At 43.7% G+C, this 18,037-nt stretch overlaps 2 protein-coding genes across 18 annotated transcripts in view; both read left to right on the top strand.

The window, feature by feature from the left end:
* The window catches only part of LOC140848369 (uncharacterized), a 69,087-nt gene extending 59,898 nt beyond the window's left edge, over positions 1 to 9,189 (top strand). Inside the window, exons 4-5 of one of the 4 annotated variants that reach the window (XR_012129135.1) lie at positions 1 to 271; positions 9,009 to 9,189. Coding sequence is in view for 3 of the 4 variants with exons in the window: in XM_073231366.1 (XP_073087467.1) it covers positions 1 to 58 (58 nt within the window). In the remaining variant the exon portion in view is untranslated. Of the gene's footprint in view, positions 1,066 to 9,008 lie in introns of those variants that run through there. The other 3 variants (XM_073231365.1, XM_073231364.1, XM_073231366.1) reach the window with 3 other exon arrangements.
* Positions 9,190 to 12,299: 3,110 nt separating this feature from the next.
* DYRK1A (dual specificity tyrosine phosphorylation regulated kinase 1A) overlaps positions 12,300 to 18,037 on the top strand; it is a 151,488-nt gene continuing 145,750 nt past the window's right edge. For 7 of the 14 annotated variants that reach the window (XM_073231351.1, XM_073231347.1, XM_073231359.1 and 4 more), the window contains exon 1: positions 13,844 to 13,981. The gene's annotated coding sequence lies outside the window, so the exon portion shown is untranslated. The other 7 variants (XM_073231353.1, XM_073231348.1, XM_073231361.1 and 4 more) reach the window with 4 other exon arrangements.

Here is an 18,037-nt window from a genome sequence, read left to right as displayed (position 1 = left end):
GGCCAATAATTCCAGCCCCTTTGGAGACCCGGTGATCAGAAAAGAGGCTCTGTTCTAATATGATGTCATGGGTATGACAGAAGTCTGCTCAAACTCACGGCTGGTCTACTTTAATATATCCTGGGATATTATTGGCTGAAAAATAGAACAAAATGGTGGAGCTCGCATTCCTTTTATACTTTTCCGTATTTTAGAGAGATGTGTCTGCTTCTTGTTGATACTGACGCCTGTCCGGGAGGACCTCCAATCGGTAGCTTGGACAAAGCTGGAGGTACAGCATGTGTCATTCATAACACGGAATTCAATGAAGTCATATGAGAGAACGTTTAATGAGAAGGGAGGTTATGATAGTAGTTCTCAAGAATTTAGGGAAGTGAAGAACAAAATACTCGGATGCTCACCAAGCTCCTGGTATTCTGGGCTTACTGCTACATGTTTATTTCTGAAATGAGAAGTGGGGAGAAGCTTATTTTATGATATTCCAAAGATTTAGAACCTGGGCCTTTGGGTAAAAAATATAAGGACATACAGCCTATTTTTTCTCCTGATTACCAATGAGTGGAGAATTTCTAAAAGGGCACAAAGAAGATAAATTATCATCCACACTTGTACCATGCAGGGATAAATGTTACAAAAGTTTATTTAAAAATGTACACTTTTTGTTATACAACTGCAGTCATACAAACTCTGCTACTTTATAACTTTATCTTCTAAAAGACTGTAATCATTTTCCTCATGCCATGAAGTATTCTTTTATTATGTGTTCTACTTTGACATGATATGCCACATTTTTTTTTTTTTGAGAGGGCATCTCTCATATTTATTGATCAAATGTTTGTTAACAACAATAAAATTCAGTATAGGGGGGTCAACGCTCAATGTACAATCATTAATCCATCTCAAGCCTAATTCTCGTCAGTCTCCAATCTTCTGAAGCATAACGAACAAGTTCTTACATGGTGAACGAATTCTTACATAGTGAATAAATTCTTACATGGTGAACAGTACAAGGGCATTCATCACAGAAACTTTCGGTTTTGATCATGCAATATGACCTATAAACAATCAGGTCAAATATGAATATTCGTTTGATTTTTGTACTTGATTTATATGTTGATCCCACATTTCTCCTATTATTATTATTATTTTTATTTTTAATAAAATGCTGAAGTGGTAGGTAGATGCAAGATAAAGGTAGAAAACATAGTTTAGTGCTGTAAGAAGGCAAATGTAGAAGATCAGATGATCAGGTGTGTGCCTATGGACTAAGTATTAATCCAGGCTACACAAGGGCAGCAAGACATCCACGGATGCAGAAGATTTCTCTCAAAGCAGGGGGGGTGAGGTTCTGAGCCTCACCTCTGTTGATCCCCAAATTCTCACCTGATGGCCCCCCTGCGACTGTGCCTGTCTTAGGTTGTTCCTCCCTTGAGGAATCTTACCCGTCTCTGGCTAACCAGTCATCTTCCGGGGCCATACAGGGAAATGTAAAGTTGGTAAGTGAGAGAGAAGCCATATTGTTTGCAAAGGTTAGCTTTTTACTTCTTTGCAGATTTATGCCTTGTGGCTTCTATGCCCAGCACTTGTCTCGAGGTATCTTTACCACCTGGAGGAATTATGATACTCGGTAAATTCGATATGAGGCACGAATTCTATTTAAGGGTTGTAATTAGGAAGGAAGAAGAAAAGCTATAGATGTAGCATATGAAGGAAACATGGGAGGATTGATTATTTCTTTGACATATCTTCTTGTATAGTACCTTAAGTATGTATAGGTTTTAAACTACTAACTAATTTGCACACACATATTAACATAATAGGAATACGGTGACATAAACAAAGCAAATCTATAATTACCATCCATCTCCAGTGAAGCCAAGAAAACCATTTAGGCACCCTAGGCATTTGTGAAAATTTGTCTATGATATGATGGATATTGTCCAACTGTACTTGAACAGTCTGAGAGAAATCAGACAAATTAAAGCAGCCCATTTCTGGGATCTGTTCACATCCCATATGTTCTTTTAACCATAGATAGTCTATAGTCATAAGATTTTGGAGTGCTACAACTTGCACCCCTCCCAACTCCTGGTTGAGTTCCAACAGTACAGATCCGGTCAAATTCGTTGTCTCACTGTATGCACATGCCAGCCTAGACATCTCCCTCCTCATTCCAATGGCAAGTCCAGGAAACGGTGGGGTGGATGCCGCCACAACTGCAGCATCGTCCGGATCCCTTTGGAGGCTTTTTGATGATCATCCCCAGGCACAAGTCCTCCAGAGAGTGCTGATGCCGGAAGCTCCTCCTCATATCGTATCTTAGTTCATTTTCTGGGTATCCAAGCTAGGCCTTGATCTTCTGGATAGAAACAAACAGACCCTTTGCCCACACTTTGACATGCCCTCTATACCACTGTGCAGAACTCATTGGAGGTCAGCACACAGGAACTGCTTTTTTTTTTTTTTTTTAATTAAGAGAAAGGAATATTATCAGAAAAGAGTACCTCCATAGCTGATCATCTGACACCCTTTAAGTGATCAACATTAAGGATATTTAAAGCATGCGTTGATCTTTGATTTACCAATAGTTTTATCCTGTTAAGGAGTAATCCCCCTTTTCTTTCTTTCTTTCTTTTTTTTTTTTTTTTAATTTTTAATCTACACTTACATGAAGAATACTATGTTTACTATGCTCTCCCCTATATCAGGTCACCCCTAACAGCCACATTACGGTTACTGTCCCTCAGCTTAGCAAAATGTTGTAGAGTCACTACTTGTCCTCTCTGTGTTGTGCAGCCAACCCTCCCCTTTCTCCCTCCCCCCATGCATGCTAATCTTAATACCCCCCTTCTTCTTCCCCCCCCTTATCCCTCCCTGCCCACCCATCCTCCCCAGTTCCTTTCCCTTTGGTATCTGTTAGTCCATTTTTGGGTTCTGTAATTCTGCTGCTGTTTTGTTCCTTCAGTTTTTCCTTTGTTCCTATACTCCTCAGATGAGTGAAATGATTTGGTATTTCTCTTTCTCCGCTTGGCTTATTTCACTGAGCATAATACTCTCCAGCTCCATCCACGTTGCTGCAAATGGTTGGACTTTTCCACTTCTTATGGCTGAGTAGTATTCCATTATGTATATGTACCACATCTTCTTTATCCATTCATCTACCGATGGACATTTAGGTTGCTTCCAATTCTTGGCTATTGTAAATAGTGCTGCGATAAACATAGGGGTGCATCTGTCTTTCTCAAACTTGATTGCTGCGTTCTTAGGGTAAATTCCTAGGAGTGGAATTCCTGGGTCAAATGGTAGGTCTGTTTTGAGCATTTTGATGAGCCTCCATACTGCTTTCCACAATGGTTGAACTAATTTACATTCCCACCAGCAGTGTAGGAGGGTTCCCCTTTCTCCACAGCCTCACCAACATTTGTTGTTGTTTGTCTTTTGGATGGCAGCTATCCTTACTGGTGTGAGGTGATACCTCATTGTAGTTTTAATTTGCATTTCTCTGATAATTAGCGATGTGGAGCATCTTTTCATGTGTCTCTTGGCCATTTGTATTTCTTTTTTGGAGAACTGTCTGTTCAGTTCCTCTGCCCATTTTTTAATTGGGTTATTTGTTTTTTGTTTGTTGAGGCGTGTGAGCTCTTTATATATTCTGGACGTCAAGCCTTTATTGGATCTGTCATTTTCAAATATATTCTCCCATACTGTAGGGTTCCTTTTTGTTCAATAATGGTGTCTTTCGCTGTACAGAAGCTTTTCAGCTTAATGTAGTCTCAGTTGCTCATTTTTGCTGTTGTTTTCCTTGCCCGGGGAGATATGTTCAAGAAGAGATCACTCATGTTTATGTCTAAGAGGTTTTTGCCTATGTTTTTTTCCAAGAGTTTAATGGTTTCATGACTTAAATTCAGGTCTTTGATCCATTTTGAGTTTACCTTTGTATATGGGGTTAGACAATGGTCCAGTTTCATTCTCCTACATGTAGCTGTCCAGCTTTGCCAGCACCATCTGTTGAAGAGACTGTCATTTTGCCATTGTATGTCCATGGCTCCTTTATCAAATATTAATTGACCATATATGTTTGGGTTAATTTCTGGGGTCTCTAATCTGTTCCACTGGTCTGTGGCTCTGTTCTTGTGCCAGTACCAAATTGTCTTGATTACTATGGCTTTGTAGTAGAGCTTGAAGTTGGGGAGTGAGATCCCCCCTACTTTATTCTTCTTTTTCAGGATTGCTTTGGCTATTCGGGGTCTTTGGTGTTTCCATATGAATTTTTGAATTATTTGTTCCAATTCATTGAAGAATGTTGCTGGTAATTTGAGAGGGATTGCATCAAATCTGTATATTGCTTTGGGCAGGATGGCCATTTTGACGATATTAATTCTTCCTAGCCATGAGCATGGGATGAGTTTCCATTTATTAGTGTCCCCTTTAATTTCTCTTAAGAGTGACTTGTAGTTTTCAGAGTATAAGTCTTTCACTTCTTTGGTTAGGTTTATTCCTAGGTATTTTATTCTTTTTGATGCAATGGTGAATGGAATTGTTTTCCTGATTTCTCTTTCTATTGATTCGTTGTTAGTGTATAGGAAAGCTACAGATTTCTGTGTGTTAATTTTGTATCCTGCAACTTTGCTGTATTCCGATATCAGTTCTAGTAGTTTTGGAGTGGAGTCTTTAGGGTTTTTTATGTACAGTATCATATCATCTGCAAATAGTGACAGTTTAACTTCTTCTTTACCAATCTGGATTCCTTGTATTTCTTTGTTTTGTCTGATTGCCGTGGCTAGGACCTCCAGTACTATGTTAAATAACAGTGGGGAGAGTGGGCATCTCTGTCTGGTTCCCGATCTCAGTGGAAATGCTTTCAGCTTCTCGCTGTTCAGTATAATGCTGGATATGCCACATTTTTAAATTGAGTCTTACATTTAGGTCGTTAGCAATGTGTCAGCTCAAGGATGTCATTGAAGGGAGTCACAGGAAGGTGGAGGGGTTGGCCTGGAGGAACATGGTGGATGACAAGTGTTGAGAGAAAAGGGAAAGATGAGGCCCAGGTGGGAAAATCAGCTTTCTTCCAACATTCGAAGACTGGCATTTTGTAAGAGGAGGAAGTCTTGGTCTGTGTCATCCCGAAAGGGAAGATTTAGAAAAAGTGGGCAGAAACTGCAGAGATCAGTTCATGGTGTGGAAAGAAGGATTTGGTTAAGGGCAGCCAAAGAAGGTGTAGGCAGTTCAGGACGCAGTAACTTTTCAGCTTGGGAAGATGCCTAAATGGAGGTTTAAAATCACCTCCAAGAAAATAACATGCTAAACACATTTACAGTAGAAAGACTGGAGTGGTGGAGAACGTGGAAGGAGTCATTTGTTTATTTTCTTTGAAGGGGAAGGGTCTTGGGTAAGTCTTCAAAAGTGAAAATTTGAATGTAGTCTTCTTACTATTTATATCAGGGCCTAATATTTATATAATGATTTACAGTTCATAAAGATGATAAAGAATCCTCTTTTGAGATGGTGAGACAGATGCAGAGAGGTTAAGTAAACTGCCCAGATGGTTCCAGCTAGGAGGTAGTTGAGACTAGATACACCCCCACCTTCTCTGTCCCTATAACTACTCTTTTTTCCAGTTGCTATTATGACTATTAAGGTCACCCATCCCTTCTAGAAAGTCCAGACTCACAGGACATTGCCCATGCCCTGCTCCACTGCAAGAAAATGAAAGTGTCCCCAGTGACTAATGTGAACAGAATGTCACCGAACAGTTAGCAAGTAATGTCACTTGTGTGTCACTGCTACCCCACAGCAGCAGCTTCATGATTAGGGTTCTGACAAGTAAAGGTGGAATTCCTTCCCACTCTAACATCCTATGATTTTGTGATGTCTCAAGTGCCCTCTGCTCAGGACAGGGCATCATTCCTAAAGAGTCTGAATTAATATGCCTCAAAAATTGGCCCTCTATCTCCTATATACCTTCGACCATGACAACTCAGGACCCTGGAATATTGGGCATCTGCTCTCCACTCTATCTGCCTGGCTGGAAAGCACACAGCCCAGGAATTTACTCTTGTTGCCAGCATCCACGCTGAATCCTTGCGTTCAGCACAGCCCTTTTGGGCTAGACAATCTAGGAGGAAACATCAAGGAGCCCTTTTGGCTACAGGAGGGGTGTAGCACCATCTTCAGGTGACCAGCTCCCTGCTGGGCTCTGGGGGCACCTCCCCACCTGGCCTTCCTAGCCAAAGCGATTCAGAGGGTCCTACCACAATTCCCCACCCCCTAGAGAAAGGCACCCTCACTCACTACTCCACCAAGGCCCCTGTAGCCCTTCCTCTGGGTTTGCAACCCACCCCGGCAGGCGGCCTCCCAGTCTGCAGGAAGCCTGCATCCAGGGTGGGAGGGAGAGGGAGGCTGGAAGCAGATGGCCGCCCCCTTTCAAGCCCTGAGAAGAGTGTATTTCTCTTGCTTTTAACCGTTTCCTGGTTTTAGCTGCTGGCCTCCTGGAGCCAGTTCTTGCTGTTTGGGATTTCTATGGTGGCTCCATTCTCTGGGAAATATTTTTTGGTACCCAGTATATGGCAAGCATTGGGGTCAATAAAAGCCAAGAGAGTCAGTTCTCTGGCCTCGAGGAGCTTGCTTTTCTCCTGGCAGATGCAAAAGGCAATCTGCTGTGAAGTGGCAGGGAGACTGAAGCCTCGAGGAGGGATGAAGCCTTCCGGGGGCGGGAACAGCAGTTGGGAAGAAACCCCGAATGTTCCGAGGGCCTTAACTGGGGGAGTTCTGCCTAGAAAGCCTGATGGGTCAGACCATGAAGGGACTGGATGACAGACTGATGAGTAGGATGCTGTCCCCACGCAGTGAGAGTCCTGTAGATTTTTCAGCAGGTGATGATGTGATGCTGAATTTGATAAAGAGTCCCTGCATCCTCAGGGGGGAGGGCAAAGGAGAAAGGAGGCAGGGAGGCTGGGGTGGAGGAGGGGGGCTTTTACTCTTTATTTTATATTTATCTGCTCTGTAGATTTTCAATCCATGCACTTGAATTGTTTTTATTTTAAAAACAAAGTCATTATCTGGGCAATGGGATTAGTTGCTCTTTTTGTCTTATTCTTAATATTCTTCATGTTATATATTTAAAAAGGAAATGTTATAAATAATTTTTGCCTTTGAAAGTCTGGAATGGACAGACGTGTTTGCTGTCCTTCACAAATGGACTTTTGGTTATTTGACCCTTCCCCTTAAGTTGCTAACTGTTGTGTTAAGAAACAAAATTCAATCAAGTAAATTTTAAGATCTAAGAGTCTTTAGTAAATGACTCATGAAGCAGGCAGCATCTCATCTAGTAAGTAGAGAGATACTCTGAAGGGCCATACAAAGGGAGAGGTTTTATAAAGGCAGGACAAGGAAGTCACAAACAGAAAAAAGTATTTCGGCCAGCTTACCTCCTTCGGGGATGGAAGGGTCTTAGGTGGATTCCTTTCGGGAATGGAGAGGGTACATGTGACATACTATCTTATCAGTGCTGACCGGAAAATTCCTGACTGAGTATATTTCTGGGGGAAGTTGAAATTGCAATTAGGTTAGGTATTAAACCCCAGTTTGGTGACTTGGCCTATCAGAAGTAACCCCATGTTGGGCTGGTGTTTTTCTTTTTAACATAGTGCCTATAGGTAGAAGGCTATTATTTTTATGTCTCGGATATAGAAGTTAAAATACTTGGCCACACAGAGGTCCTGCCCAGGCCTCTGTTCAGTGACAATGCCCAAACCTGTAGTTTCTTAAACTGTAAATACCTGGGGTGAGCTGCAAACTGCACAAGAACACTGTTTGAGATATACCTCTGTAACAGAACTAGCTACATGGTAATCACTGACATTACTGTATCTCATCAGTGGAACTGGCTTCCTTTGGCCTTGCTGACTGCAACAATCTTTCCTCTGGCGCTAGAGAAGTTCCACCCATTTTAAGATCACTTCTGTACAAATCACCAGATAGTTTCCCCTAAAGTTTTATGATTGCCAATAATCTCATATAGGATGGAGGAAAATAGGAAGAAAATAGCAGGAGCTCATCATTCATTTAAAAACACAAAACAGTATTTATAGTAGGCCAGATATGATGCTGATAAAAGATGAAAATATAGGATCCTTGTCCAAGAGCACTTACAGTTTAAAAAACGGCATACAAATACAACATACTGAAGTTATAACACTGCTATAACCACAGAAGTATCTTTTGTTCTGAACTGAACCAAAACAAGAAAACTGTTGGTTTTGATAGAAATGAACATATCAATAAACATGGTGGGACTATTAAGTGATGTCCATTAGATACCTACATTAAAAAGCCAAGGAAATAAGCCAACCTCTCAAGGGCTTTTGAGCTAATGAACCACGGAAGTAAGTGAACTTTGTAGATTTCTGTACCTAATTTTTAATTCCTTGTACTTAATTGTTTTTTACAGTTTCTTTAGGGCATTTTTTCTCGACCTGTTCATTTCGAGGAAGTTGTTATAATGTACAAATGGATATATTAAGGTGTGTTTCTTCTCAAGTCCTGCCAAAATGTTGCAAAATACTGTTTCAAGATATTGTGAAACAGTGTGAAATATGCACTTTAACAATTTCACATTTTCTATTTAACCATTATCTTGATGTCACAGGAAAAGAAAATGTTAATGATAATTCATGAAATGATATTGGTGAACATTCTCACATGATAGAAAAGTAATGAATGTTGGCCTTTTTAAAAATGGCACCATTAGAAACACATCTTGGCATAAGCCACCTTGTAAGCAAGCTGATGACGCCGGAAGTGTGGTAGTAGAGCACTTAGCCCAGGTGCCTGGTCAGGAGGAGGTGGGTGAGGGCAGGGAAGACAGCTGGGCTACATCCCCTTGCGGGAGGATTAGGAACAGAGATGGCCACAGCTAAACTGGGGTGATGGATGGCTGGTGTCCATCTCATTCACTAGCCATATGCCTTACAGTTTTCTTCACTTTCTTCCCTTTTTTTCTTTTGCAGTAAAATAAAAGAAAAACAAATCAGTAAAAAGATGACACCTTGCCCAGCCCCCCAAACGAGCATGGAATATACAGACAGGACATAAATAGCCTACAAATATATATAAAAAAGAAGACATTAAGTGGTCAAAGAAATGCAAATCAAATCAAGAGAGTGTGGTAGAGTATGGGAAAAAGCCATTCTCCCATATTACTCTTAGGAATGCAAACTGGTGAAATCATTTCCAAGTGATATTTTGGCAACATGTACCAAAGATTTTTAAGGATGCATGCCTTTATCCTAAGGAAATTACTGGACAGGTGTGTAAAATGTAGATATATGATGTTTATGCAACTTTATTTATAATAAAAAAACTTCCTTAAAAATAGAGGAGCAGTTAAATGAATTATGCCCTGTTCAACTGATGGTATACTTGCAGCTCTTTAAATAATCATCTCAATTTCAGTTGATCAACACAATAACGTGTGCCTAATGTGATTGTCAGTAAAAAAAGCATGAAATGTACCTATAGTGTTATATGTGTGTGTATGCAGTCATGTCTCCCTAGGAAAGTCTGGGACTATATATAAGCCAACATGAAGGTATTAATAAGGCTTAGGGTAATAACGATGAACATATTTATAGTTATCTCTTTATTGTTTCCCATATTGTTAAACTGTTTGTAATGACCATGTGTTTCTTTTCTTTTTTGTTTTTGGGCCTCAGGTGTAGAGAAGTATTAACTTCTTGGTACAGGGCATACTGTCATTATCAGTTTAAATAAGGCTCCTCTCTTGCTTTTATTTATTTTGTTTCTTTTTAATCCATTTGATACACATTAATTACTTTTAAAATCAGAACACTCAATAGAACTTGTGTGGGGCGTGGGTGGGCAATCATGGACCTTCACTCAGAAGTCTGTAAGATGACTAGGGGTGTCAGATTCTGGCCATGCCATTGTCCAGGGACAAATTGTAAATTGATCACCTTCTCATCTGGTGGCAGGGGCAAAGGAATATTGGTTAGTTTGTTTGTCCTTGGAATGTTCTGGTTATAACTCCCAGCAAGTTTCCAACTACTGAACTTTTGGGCTTAGGATAGTGTATCTGCAAGAATTAGCGGATGTGGAAAGGAGCAAAGATACCCAGCACCTGTGTGTTAGTTTGCTAGGGCTGCCAAAACAAAGTACCGAAAACCAGGTGGCTTACACAACAGATGTATTGTCTCAGTTCTAGAGGTCAGAAGTCAGGAATCAAGGTGTTGGGGGGGTTAGTTCCTTCTGAGAGCTGTGAGGGAGAATCTGTTCTAAACGTCTCTCCCAACTCCTGGTCGTCTCAGGTGTTCCTTGTCCTGTAGATGATGTTCACATTGTGAGGGTCTTTCCTGGTTGTGTGCATGTGTTTGTCCAAATTTCCCCATTTTACAAGTCATTTTGGATTAGGGCTCACTCTAATGACCTTTTCTTCCAATCTCCAAATGATCTTGGATCACCTTGGTGTGGCGGAAAGAGGATGGACTTGGTGGTCACAGCCTGGGTTTGAATGTTGGCTTCACTACTTACTGGTGGCATGATCTTGGGAAAGTTGTTTAATTACTCAGGATTTGTTTTCTCATCTGTACAATGGAGACATAATATTGCTGTGAGGATTGGCAAAACCCTAGAATGTCATGGATAAGCGGGGGCTGGTATCTGTGAGTTGTGGGGGTGGTGGTGTCTTTGCATTTAGAGGTTAACCTTTGTGAATACATCTATCTGTAATACATCTGTCTGTGAATAGATATATCTGTAATACATCTGTCAGTAGATTGTCAGATGACAGCAAAGATTTAATCACTAAACCTGGTCAACATTAAACTGGTTTTCCTACCAGAGTCCTTCCTGCCTACATGTATTCACTTGTTTGGAGCCAGCATAATTTACAGGTTACTTTTTAGCTGAAGCCTATATAAAACTATGTTACAGCATTCCAACCTGGATATGACAGTTCATTGATCAATGTTTTGTAAGGCTATCATTGGTCGGGGGGCGGGAGAAGAGTGCATCCTTCTAGATATGGAAACTAGCAATACCTTCTGTTATTGCATTATAGAAACTAAAAATTCTGCCCCATCCTGATAACCTTCCAGCTTGATTTGGGTGAAGACAAGGGCAGTTTTTGAGACATCGACATAATTCTTTCCAGTTTACTTAGAAGATTAATTATGAAAGTTTCTTTCATTACCAGCAATAAAAATTTAACTCGAATTTAGCGTGAAAGGTTGCAAATACTTAAGTGTTCTGATAGAAGTGAAACTGTTGGGAGTGGGGTGGGGTGGGGTGGAGAGCAGGGAGAAGAAAGGCAGGAGGAAGGAGCAGGTCTTACAGGCAGAAGTAGTTATCAGGGTAGCCACCTCTCACCTCAATAGGGACACTCCTGGCCATCCTTCAACACAATGAAGTTCAACATGGACTTTAAATACATCAGAAGGGCCATTCTGAAAAAACTCAGCAGTTCAAAAGAGCTTTTGACAGTCACGGCCACTTTTGATACCATGGAAAATCAGTCTGAAGTAAACTTTTTACCTGGTTACTTCTTTTTGCCTAAGTTGTTTTAAGTTCAGTTTGATTTCTTGCAGGGCCTGTGCTAATCTGACCGGTTGTCTTAGTATACCTGTTCTATTAACTGTAGGAGGGAAACATTTGTTGGAAATTATTTAAAGCAAGTGTCTCCTCCAGTGACACAGGATAGAGACCAATATTTATCACAAGGTTGTTTCCCTTTACACCTACCAAGAAGGTTGTATCTCTTGCTACTGTGTTTGTAAGCACTATATTGTGAATAAGCTTAAGAAACATTGACAAGAAAAAATTGCTACTGATTAAAGAAAAAAATTTTCCATCATATGATGGCAAAATCAAGCTTAGAAATCAATCAATAATTCAGCGACTTGGCGTTTAAGTATCTGTAGTATCCTTTCTGCCGTTAATATTTATTAAGTGCCGTTTTATTATGATTAGTACAAAATACAATTTTAAACTAGCGGCTGTCTACTAATTACAAAGCAGCCAGCAGAGCACGGCTACCAGCACACCTAGGGTTTAATGCCAGGAGAGCACACCTATCAGTATTTAGCCAGGCAGAGGGGGTAGACACAAAAACGAAAGCCAGAGTATTAAAAAGTTGTGGGCGAATTGAGAATCTGGAAAGCTGAGACGGTGCATGAAAGAGATAAACAGGGTGCGACAAGGATACAGCAATAGCTCAACAGCATTAATTTAAGGGGCATTCCCATGAGGAAGGCAGGCTGCGCCCACGAAGGTGGGGAGGGGTTTGAAATTGGTGGGAATGCCTGGGAGAGCGTGCACAGCCTGAAAGTTTTCATGATGGCTCCGTCCATAATTTCTGAACGCTGGCGTCGCATGCTACAAAACCCGAGAGGCAGGATTTAACCAAGGTGTCAGGCGCAGGGGCATCCCGGATTCGGGCGAAACGTCCGGAATTCCTGAGATGTCTGAAACGCGGAGGCGGCCTCTTCCCCACCCCCCGCCGCAGCCTCCGTGGGCATTTTCCGGCAAGCGGGGCATGCGAGCCCTTCGAAGAACAGTTTAACCGCGCGGACGTGCGCTCCCGGGCGGCTTTCACACGCCGGCGCGCTCCCCGGGATGAAGGTGAGGGCCCCGGGCCCGGGCGTGCGGGGCCGGTGGGGGGGGCTTTCCGGGCCCCGCACGGCCGCGGAGCCCAGCCCCCTGCCCCGGCGCGGGCGGGGCTGCGGGCGCACTACGCGGAAGCGCCGGGCTCCTGGGGCGGGAGGCGCGAGGGCTGCGCGCGCTCCCCGGACCGCAGTAGGCGCGGGCGCGGGGCGGGGCGCGGTCCGGCGGCGGGCGCTCGTGCACAAGCCGGGCCGCCGCCTCGCCCCCTTCCCTTTCCCCTTCCCCTGCCCGGCCGTCCCCCTCGTCCCCTCCCCCGACCGAATCACGCGCCCTCCTCTGACACTCGTAGCGGGCCCGAGCTCCGAATTTATCCTTCACGTGACCTGAGGGGGGTTGGGTGGTTGGTTGGGGCCGGAGGGGGAGACGGAAAGGAGGGAGCGGAATCTGCCGTTGCCCGAGCAACAGGCCCCGCCCAACGGCTTGGGGCCGGGGGGCGGCAGGAGGACGTCAGCACGTCAGCCGGGGTTTTGCGTTTTGATTGACAGTTGCTATAGCGACCGGGTCGGTCCGTCGCCATTTTGTTGGTTAGTTTTTTTTTAAACCCTTTCGCTTCCCGCCCGAATAATAATAAAAAGCCCCATTGGAGTGAGGCGGGGGTGGCGGCGGCAAGAGCGGCGGGGGGACCCGGGGAGACTGCTGTCGTCGCTGCTGCTGATCGCGGCCCAGGTCGGGCTCGGGGAGTGGACACCTCGAGCGGGGGGTGCGGGCGCCGCCGCCGCCGCCGCCGCTGCTGTTCCTGCTGCTGCTGTTGGTGCCGCTGCCGCCGGCGAGCGGGCGGGACCGGTGTGAGTGTGAGAGCGAGCGTGTGCGAGGGCGAGTGTGCGTGCGCGCGTGAGTGTGCCTGTCTGTGCGGGGACTCGGGGGCGGGCGGCTCGGGCTCCTGGCGGAGGAGCCGCCGCCGCCGCCGCTCGGCCCGGCGCTTCTCGCTGCGCAGGTTTGGAGCGCGCGCCATTTTGTGAGATTTACAAAATCCTCCCCGGGAAGAAGCCGCCGGGAGCGGCCGCGACTCAGCGCCCGGCCTCGCCGCCGCCGTACGCCGGGCCGGGCCGCCGGGAGCCGGGGCCCGGGGACTGCGGTATTTGCCGGGAGGGGCTGTCGCCTCCCCGGCCCCGGGCGCCGCTGGAACCGCGAGCCGCACACAGACTGAGAAGGCGGCGGCTCGGCCCGGAGCCGGGAGCGCCGGGGGGCGGAGAGAGGCGGCCGGGGCGGCGCTGGCTGCGGAGGCCGCGGCGGGAGCGCAGCGGCGGGAGCCGAGGCTGAGACTCACCGGAGGGAGCGGCGCGAGCGCCCCGCCATCGTCCCGGTGAGTGTCCGGCCCGGCGCCGCCCGGCCCGGCGCCCGGCTCCCCCCGCGGCCTGCAGCCGGGCCCGCGCCGAGGCCGGCCGGGCGGAGGGAGGGACCTGCCATTTTGGGAGGAGGCGCCGCGGTGTCGCGGCCGGCGCCAGGGGAGGGAGCCCGGCAGGCCGGTCCCGGAGGGGAGGCGGGCGCGATCCGCGGGAAAGTTGCGGCGGGTGGGGTCGGGGGCCGCGGCCTCCCGGGAGTCGGGGCTCGCGGCCGGAGAAAGCGCCAGACCTTCGCTGGTCGCCCGGGCGAAGGGGAGGAGGTTGTCTTCCTCCTCCTCCTCATCCTCTTCCCCCAGCTCCTCCCTCGTCCCTCCTCTCGGTCCCCACCAGTGTGGGAACCGCCGGGGCGCTCCGCAAGGACAATGCACGGGTTAAGGAAACGGGGCTGGCTGCTGGGCGAGGCGCTGGGGAAGGTCGGGGGCCGGGTCTCTCAGCGGCCCTTCGGAGTGTGTGCTGGAGCGAGGGCCTTGGGCGTGCGCTGAAGTTGTGCCCTGAGTGCTAGTGACCCCGGCCACTCGAGATGGAGTGATGACCTGCTTATCAGCCTGAGGAGTTGGGGGCTGAGAATGCGTAAATTATAATCGATACCTGGGTATTGCAACGAAACTTCATCAGTTTGTTTATAGGCGCAAACCCACCGTCGCTTAGTCCCCTGAAGCTGCCGAGTACCTTAACACTTGGCTAGAGGCTCCTCCCTTGTCTGAAATAGTTAAAAATGGCAAAATTAGTGAGGGACTGTTTATGTGTCTTTCCTCCAACCTTAGATTGTATGACTCTTGTAATCTAGGTGCGGAACTTGAATGCCAGCACCAGTTCTTTCTTGAATTCTGCTCAAGTTGTCAGAAAATACATATTAGAACATTGTTTTCACACTGATTTTAAAGATCAGAGCTAAGAGTTCCAGGCACTCTTCTCAGGGCTTTACGTGTATCAACTCGCTTTTCCTACCGGTAGAAACTGTTACCCATTTCACAGATGAGGAACCTGAGCTGTGACTCATCCAAGGTCATACAGCTGGGACTCCAGGAGCCAGGATCTGTAGCCAGCCTGGGATCTTAATCACTAGGTTATAACTCACTATTAGAAATACCGGCAGATTTTGGAGCTATCTGTGTGTAATGACTCAGGGTTCTAACCTAGGGAGTGTGTGCATAGTGTTTAGCATGGAATTTGTGGTTTGTGGGAGTGGAAAGGAAAGATTAGTCCTTTTTAATGTAACTTGTGGGTCCCGTGTCCCCACCGTCTGCCCTCCCAGCGAAAACTAGGAAATTTTTAAATGAAACTAAAAAATATTAATTGGTGCGTTTTGTTCTTCACAATTATAGGCATCATTTAAGTATTGATGAGTCATAAAGTTTTGCATGAAGTTATTTTCAATCTTTTTTATCTTTGAATACATTGATTTCTTTTGTGACTTCTTGCACGTTACATATAGGAAGTGTTTAAGAACAGATGTTAATATTCTGATTTTGGGGCGTTTTAATAGTTCAGTGGAATTACCTTCAGGTTTAGTTTTCTTAAATTTCTTATATCTTGATTGTTTAGTTACTTGGAGAAAATATTATTTTTCAGGTAGACTATAAATGTGAGACTAGAACTAAAATCTCATGTGTTGAGATTTTAAATTGGAGAAGACAGTTTCAGAGAAACACCGGTTAAGAAAAAAGTTCATTCAGTTATAGTTAAGATTTTTAATATACATATGACTTACGCTTAAAAGTACCCCAGTGCTTTTGGAAGATTTGCCTTGAGATAGGAGCAGTATTTATGGTGGCTGTCCAAATTGATTTAGACTTCAGACCTTGCCAGAAAGTTGAGGACTCTTGAGTCAATATCTATACCACGTTCTATTGTGACACTCAGTATAAAAAGTTAGTAAGAGGCACATAGGCTCATAAATTAATTACTCGAGAAGGAAGGGTTGTTCTTGTGTTTCTAACGTGAATGCACACTCCTTGAAAATGATTTTAGATTTGAAGGAATAGACTTAAATGAATGAATGATCATTAGTAAGGGTGGGAGATAAATGATATCGTGAGAGCTTTGTTATTGTTAGGAATTTGGATTCGGTGTAAGATCATTTCTAAAACATTTTAAACATATTTTTGGGGGACCTATTATAAACTTAAACACAAAATTCTTGTTTCCTCCGGATTCAGAAATTAATGAGCTAGTCCAGTCTTTCAGGGACACAAACTCAAAGTAAATGAAGACATTCCATTTTAACTCTTAATTTGGGAATATGGGTAGTAAAAAAAAAAAAGACCCTGGTTAGAATTTTTTTCCCCTCTTTAGACTATTATCTGATAGCTGCCCCTAGCTTGATTTATGGAGCGTTATTGTGTTCTTGTCCTAAAGATAGGGGGTGGGAAGAGGTAAGCGCAACAACTGGTATTTAAAGAATTTACATCGGTTTTTAGAGTGCTCACTGTTTATCTGTAAAAGCAAAATTCAAGGTAACTTATTACAACAAGATACAGAATGACCTTTGGCATGCATTTTGTTTCGAAACTATAGGAAGAAAGAAAATGCAAATTTGTGTCAAATCTTGGGTACTACTTGAAAACAAAACAAAACAAAAAGATATTCAGACTGGACAAGGATATTTTCCCAAGCATGTTCATGGCTGGCAAATATCTAATTATGGGAAGAAAATTGGTAGAAGTAACATTAGTGAGAAAGGATGGCCTTATATATGACATTAAAAGTAAAATTAATGGAAGAGGGGGCTTCATTTGTGATTTTTCCTAGAATTTGATACAGTATGTGTCAGTTTTTCTTGATTTGATTTTAGAATTAACTCTTACTTCAAAGAACTTTCACATTTCCTACACCCAAGCCCAACCCCAAGCAATTTCTCTTTTAACCCCCAATAAAAAATTTGACCCATCTGAACACAGCAAAACCCCAAAACTTCCTGTATAAAGAACTTGGCTCTTTTGTAAGTCTTAACAAATTTTGTTGTACTTCTTAAACAGTAATTTAAACTGTGAGCTAAGAATCTTTACCTTGAGAGTTTTGGTGGTTTTGCCTATTTCAGAAGTAAAGATATTACTGGAAACTATCAAACGTGGTCATCTGCACCTTGATACTAAGTTTGCCCTGTCAAAATGAATTGCATGACTCATGTATATGTAGTAGCTATGCCTCTGAAAGGACTTCTTCCGTATGTTTTTTTGACCATTTGGCAGTGTTTTGATGGCCAGAGAAATCATAGTAAGTCATAACCCAAGGCTTGCACAATTTTGGATTAAAAACTTTTGGGGGGCTAAAACTTGTGTTTAGTTTTTTGCAAAAATCATTATTTTAAATTAGTAATTCCACTTGTTTGCCCCTAAATGAAGAAATCTTCTGAAATCTTACTCATGTCTGTGTTACTTTTAAGCTAGAGCTGTAAAGCTTACTGTTGGTGATTTGAAAGTGAAATATTGACTTCCCATGACTAAATTAATTTCAGGTTCACATTAGGTAATTAAAGACATGGCTTGTTTCCTAACCTAGTGGCTACCGGCAACCTTAGTTTCATTTTTGATACATGAAAACAACATGATTTGGAAATACTGCATTGTATAAACCAGCTAAATGTTTTTAAAGTTAGGCTTTTACTTTGAAATCCTCCTTCCATAGTTGTGTAATGAGTTGAAATTCTTTTTCGGATATAGCAACTTAAGAGTACATGACTATCTAAAATGATGTTCTTTGTGGTTACTTTTTTGCTAATAATTAGGACTAATTTAGCTTCTTGGCAATTGATTCTTCCACCAGAACTGTGTACTCACTCTTCTAGTAGGTGATTTTTAAAAGTTTGTGTTACTGTTAGTTTGAAAAGACACATATTTTTTGTTTGTTTAAAGACCCGCTCATACTTAATGCATAGTGTATAATAGTTTCAAGTGTTCTTAACTCTTGTTGAATTGTTTTGAGGTTTATCTCCCCTAAATTGAAATGCTTGTTTAAATTGATTTTAGCGGTGGGGGGCTTAGTGAAGTGGTTTCACATGGAATGAAACTGGTTTT

This window comes from Manis javanica, chromosome 3, assembly GCF_040802235.1.
Source record: "Manis javanica isolate MJ-LG chromosome 3, MJ_LKY, whole genome shotgun sequence".
NCBI classification, from domain to species: domain Eukaryota; kingdom Metazoa; phylum Chordata; class Mammalia; order Pholidota; family Manidae; genus Manis; species Manis javanica.
Note: the sequence above shows the minus strand (reverse complement) of the source record. Positions and strands in the feature narration are given on the sequence as shown.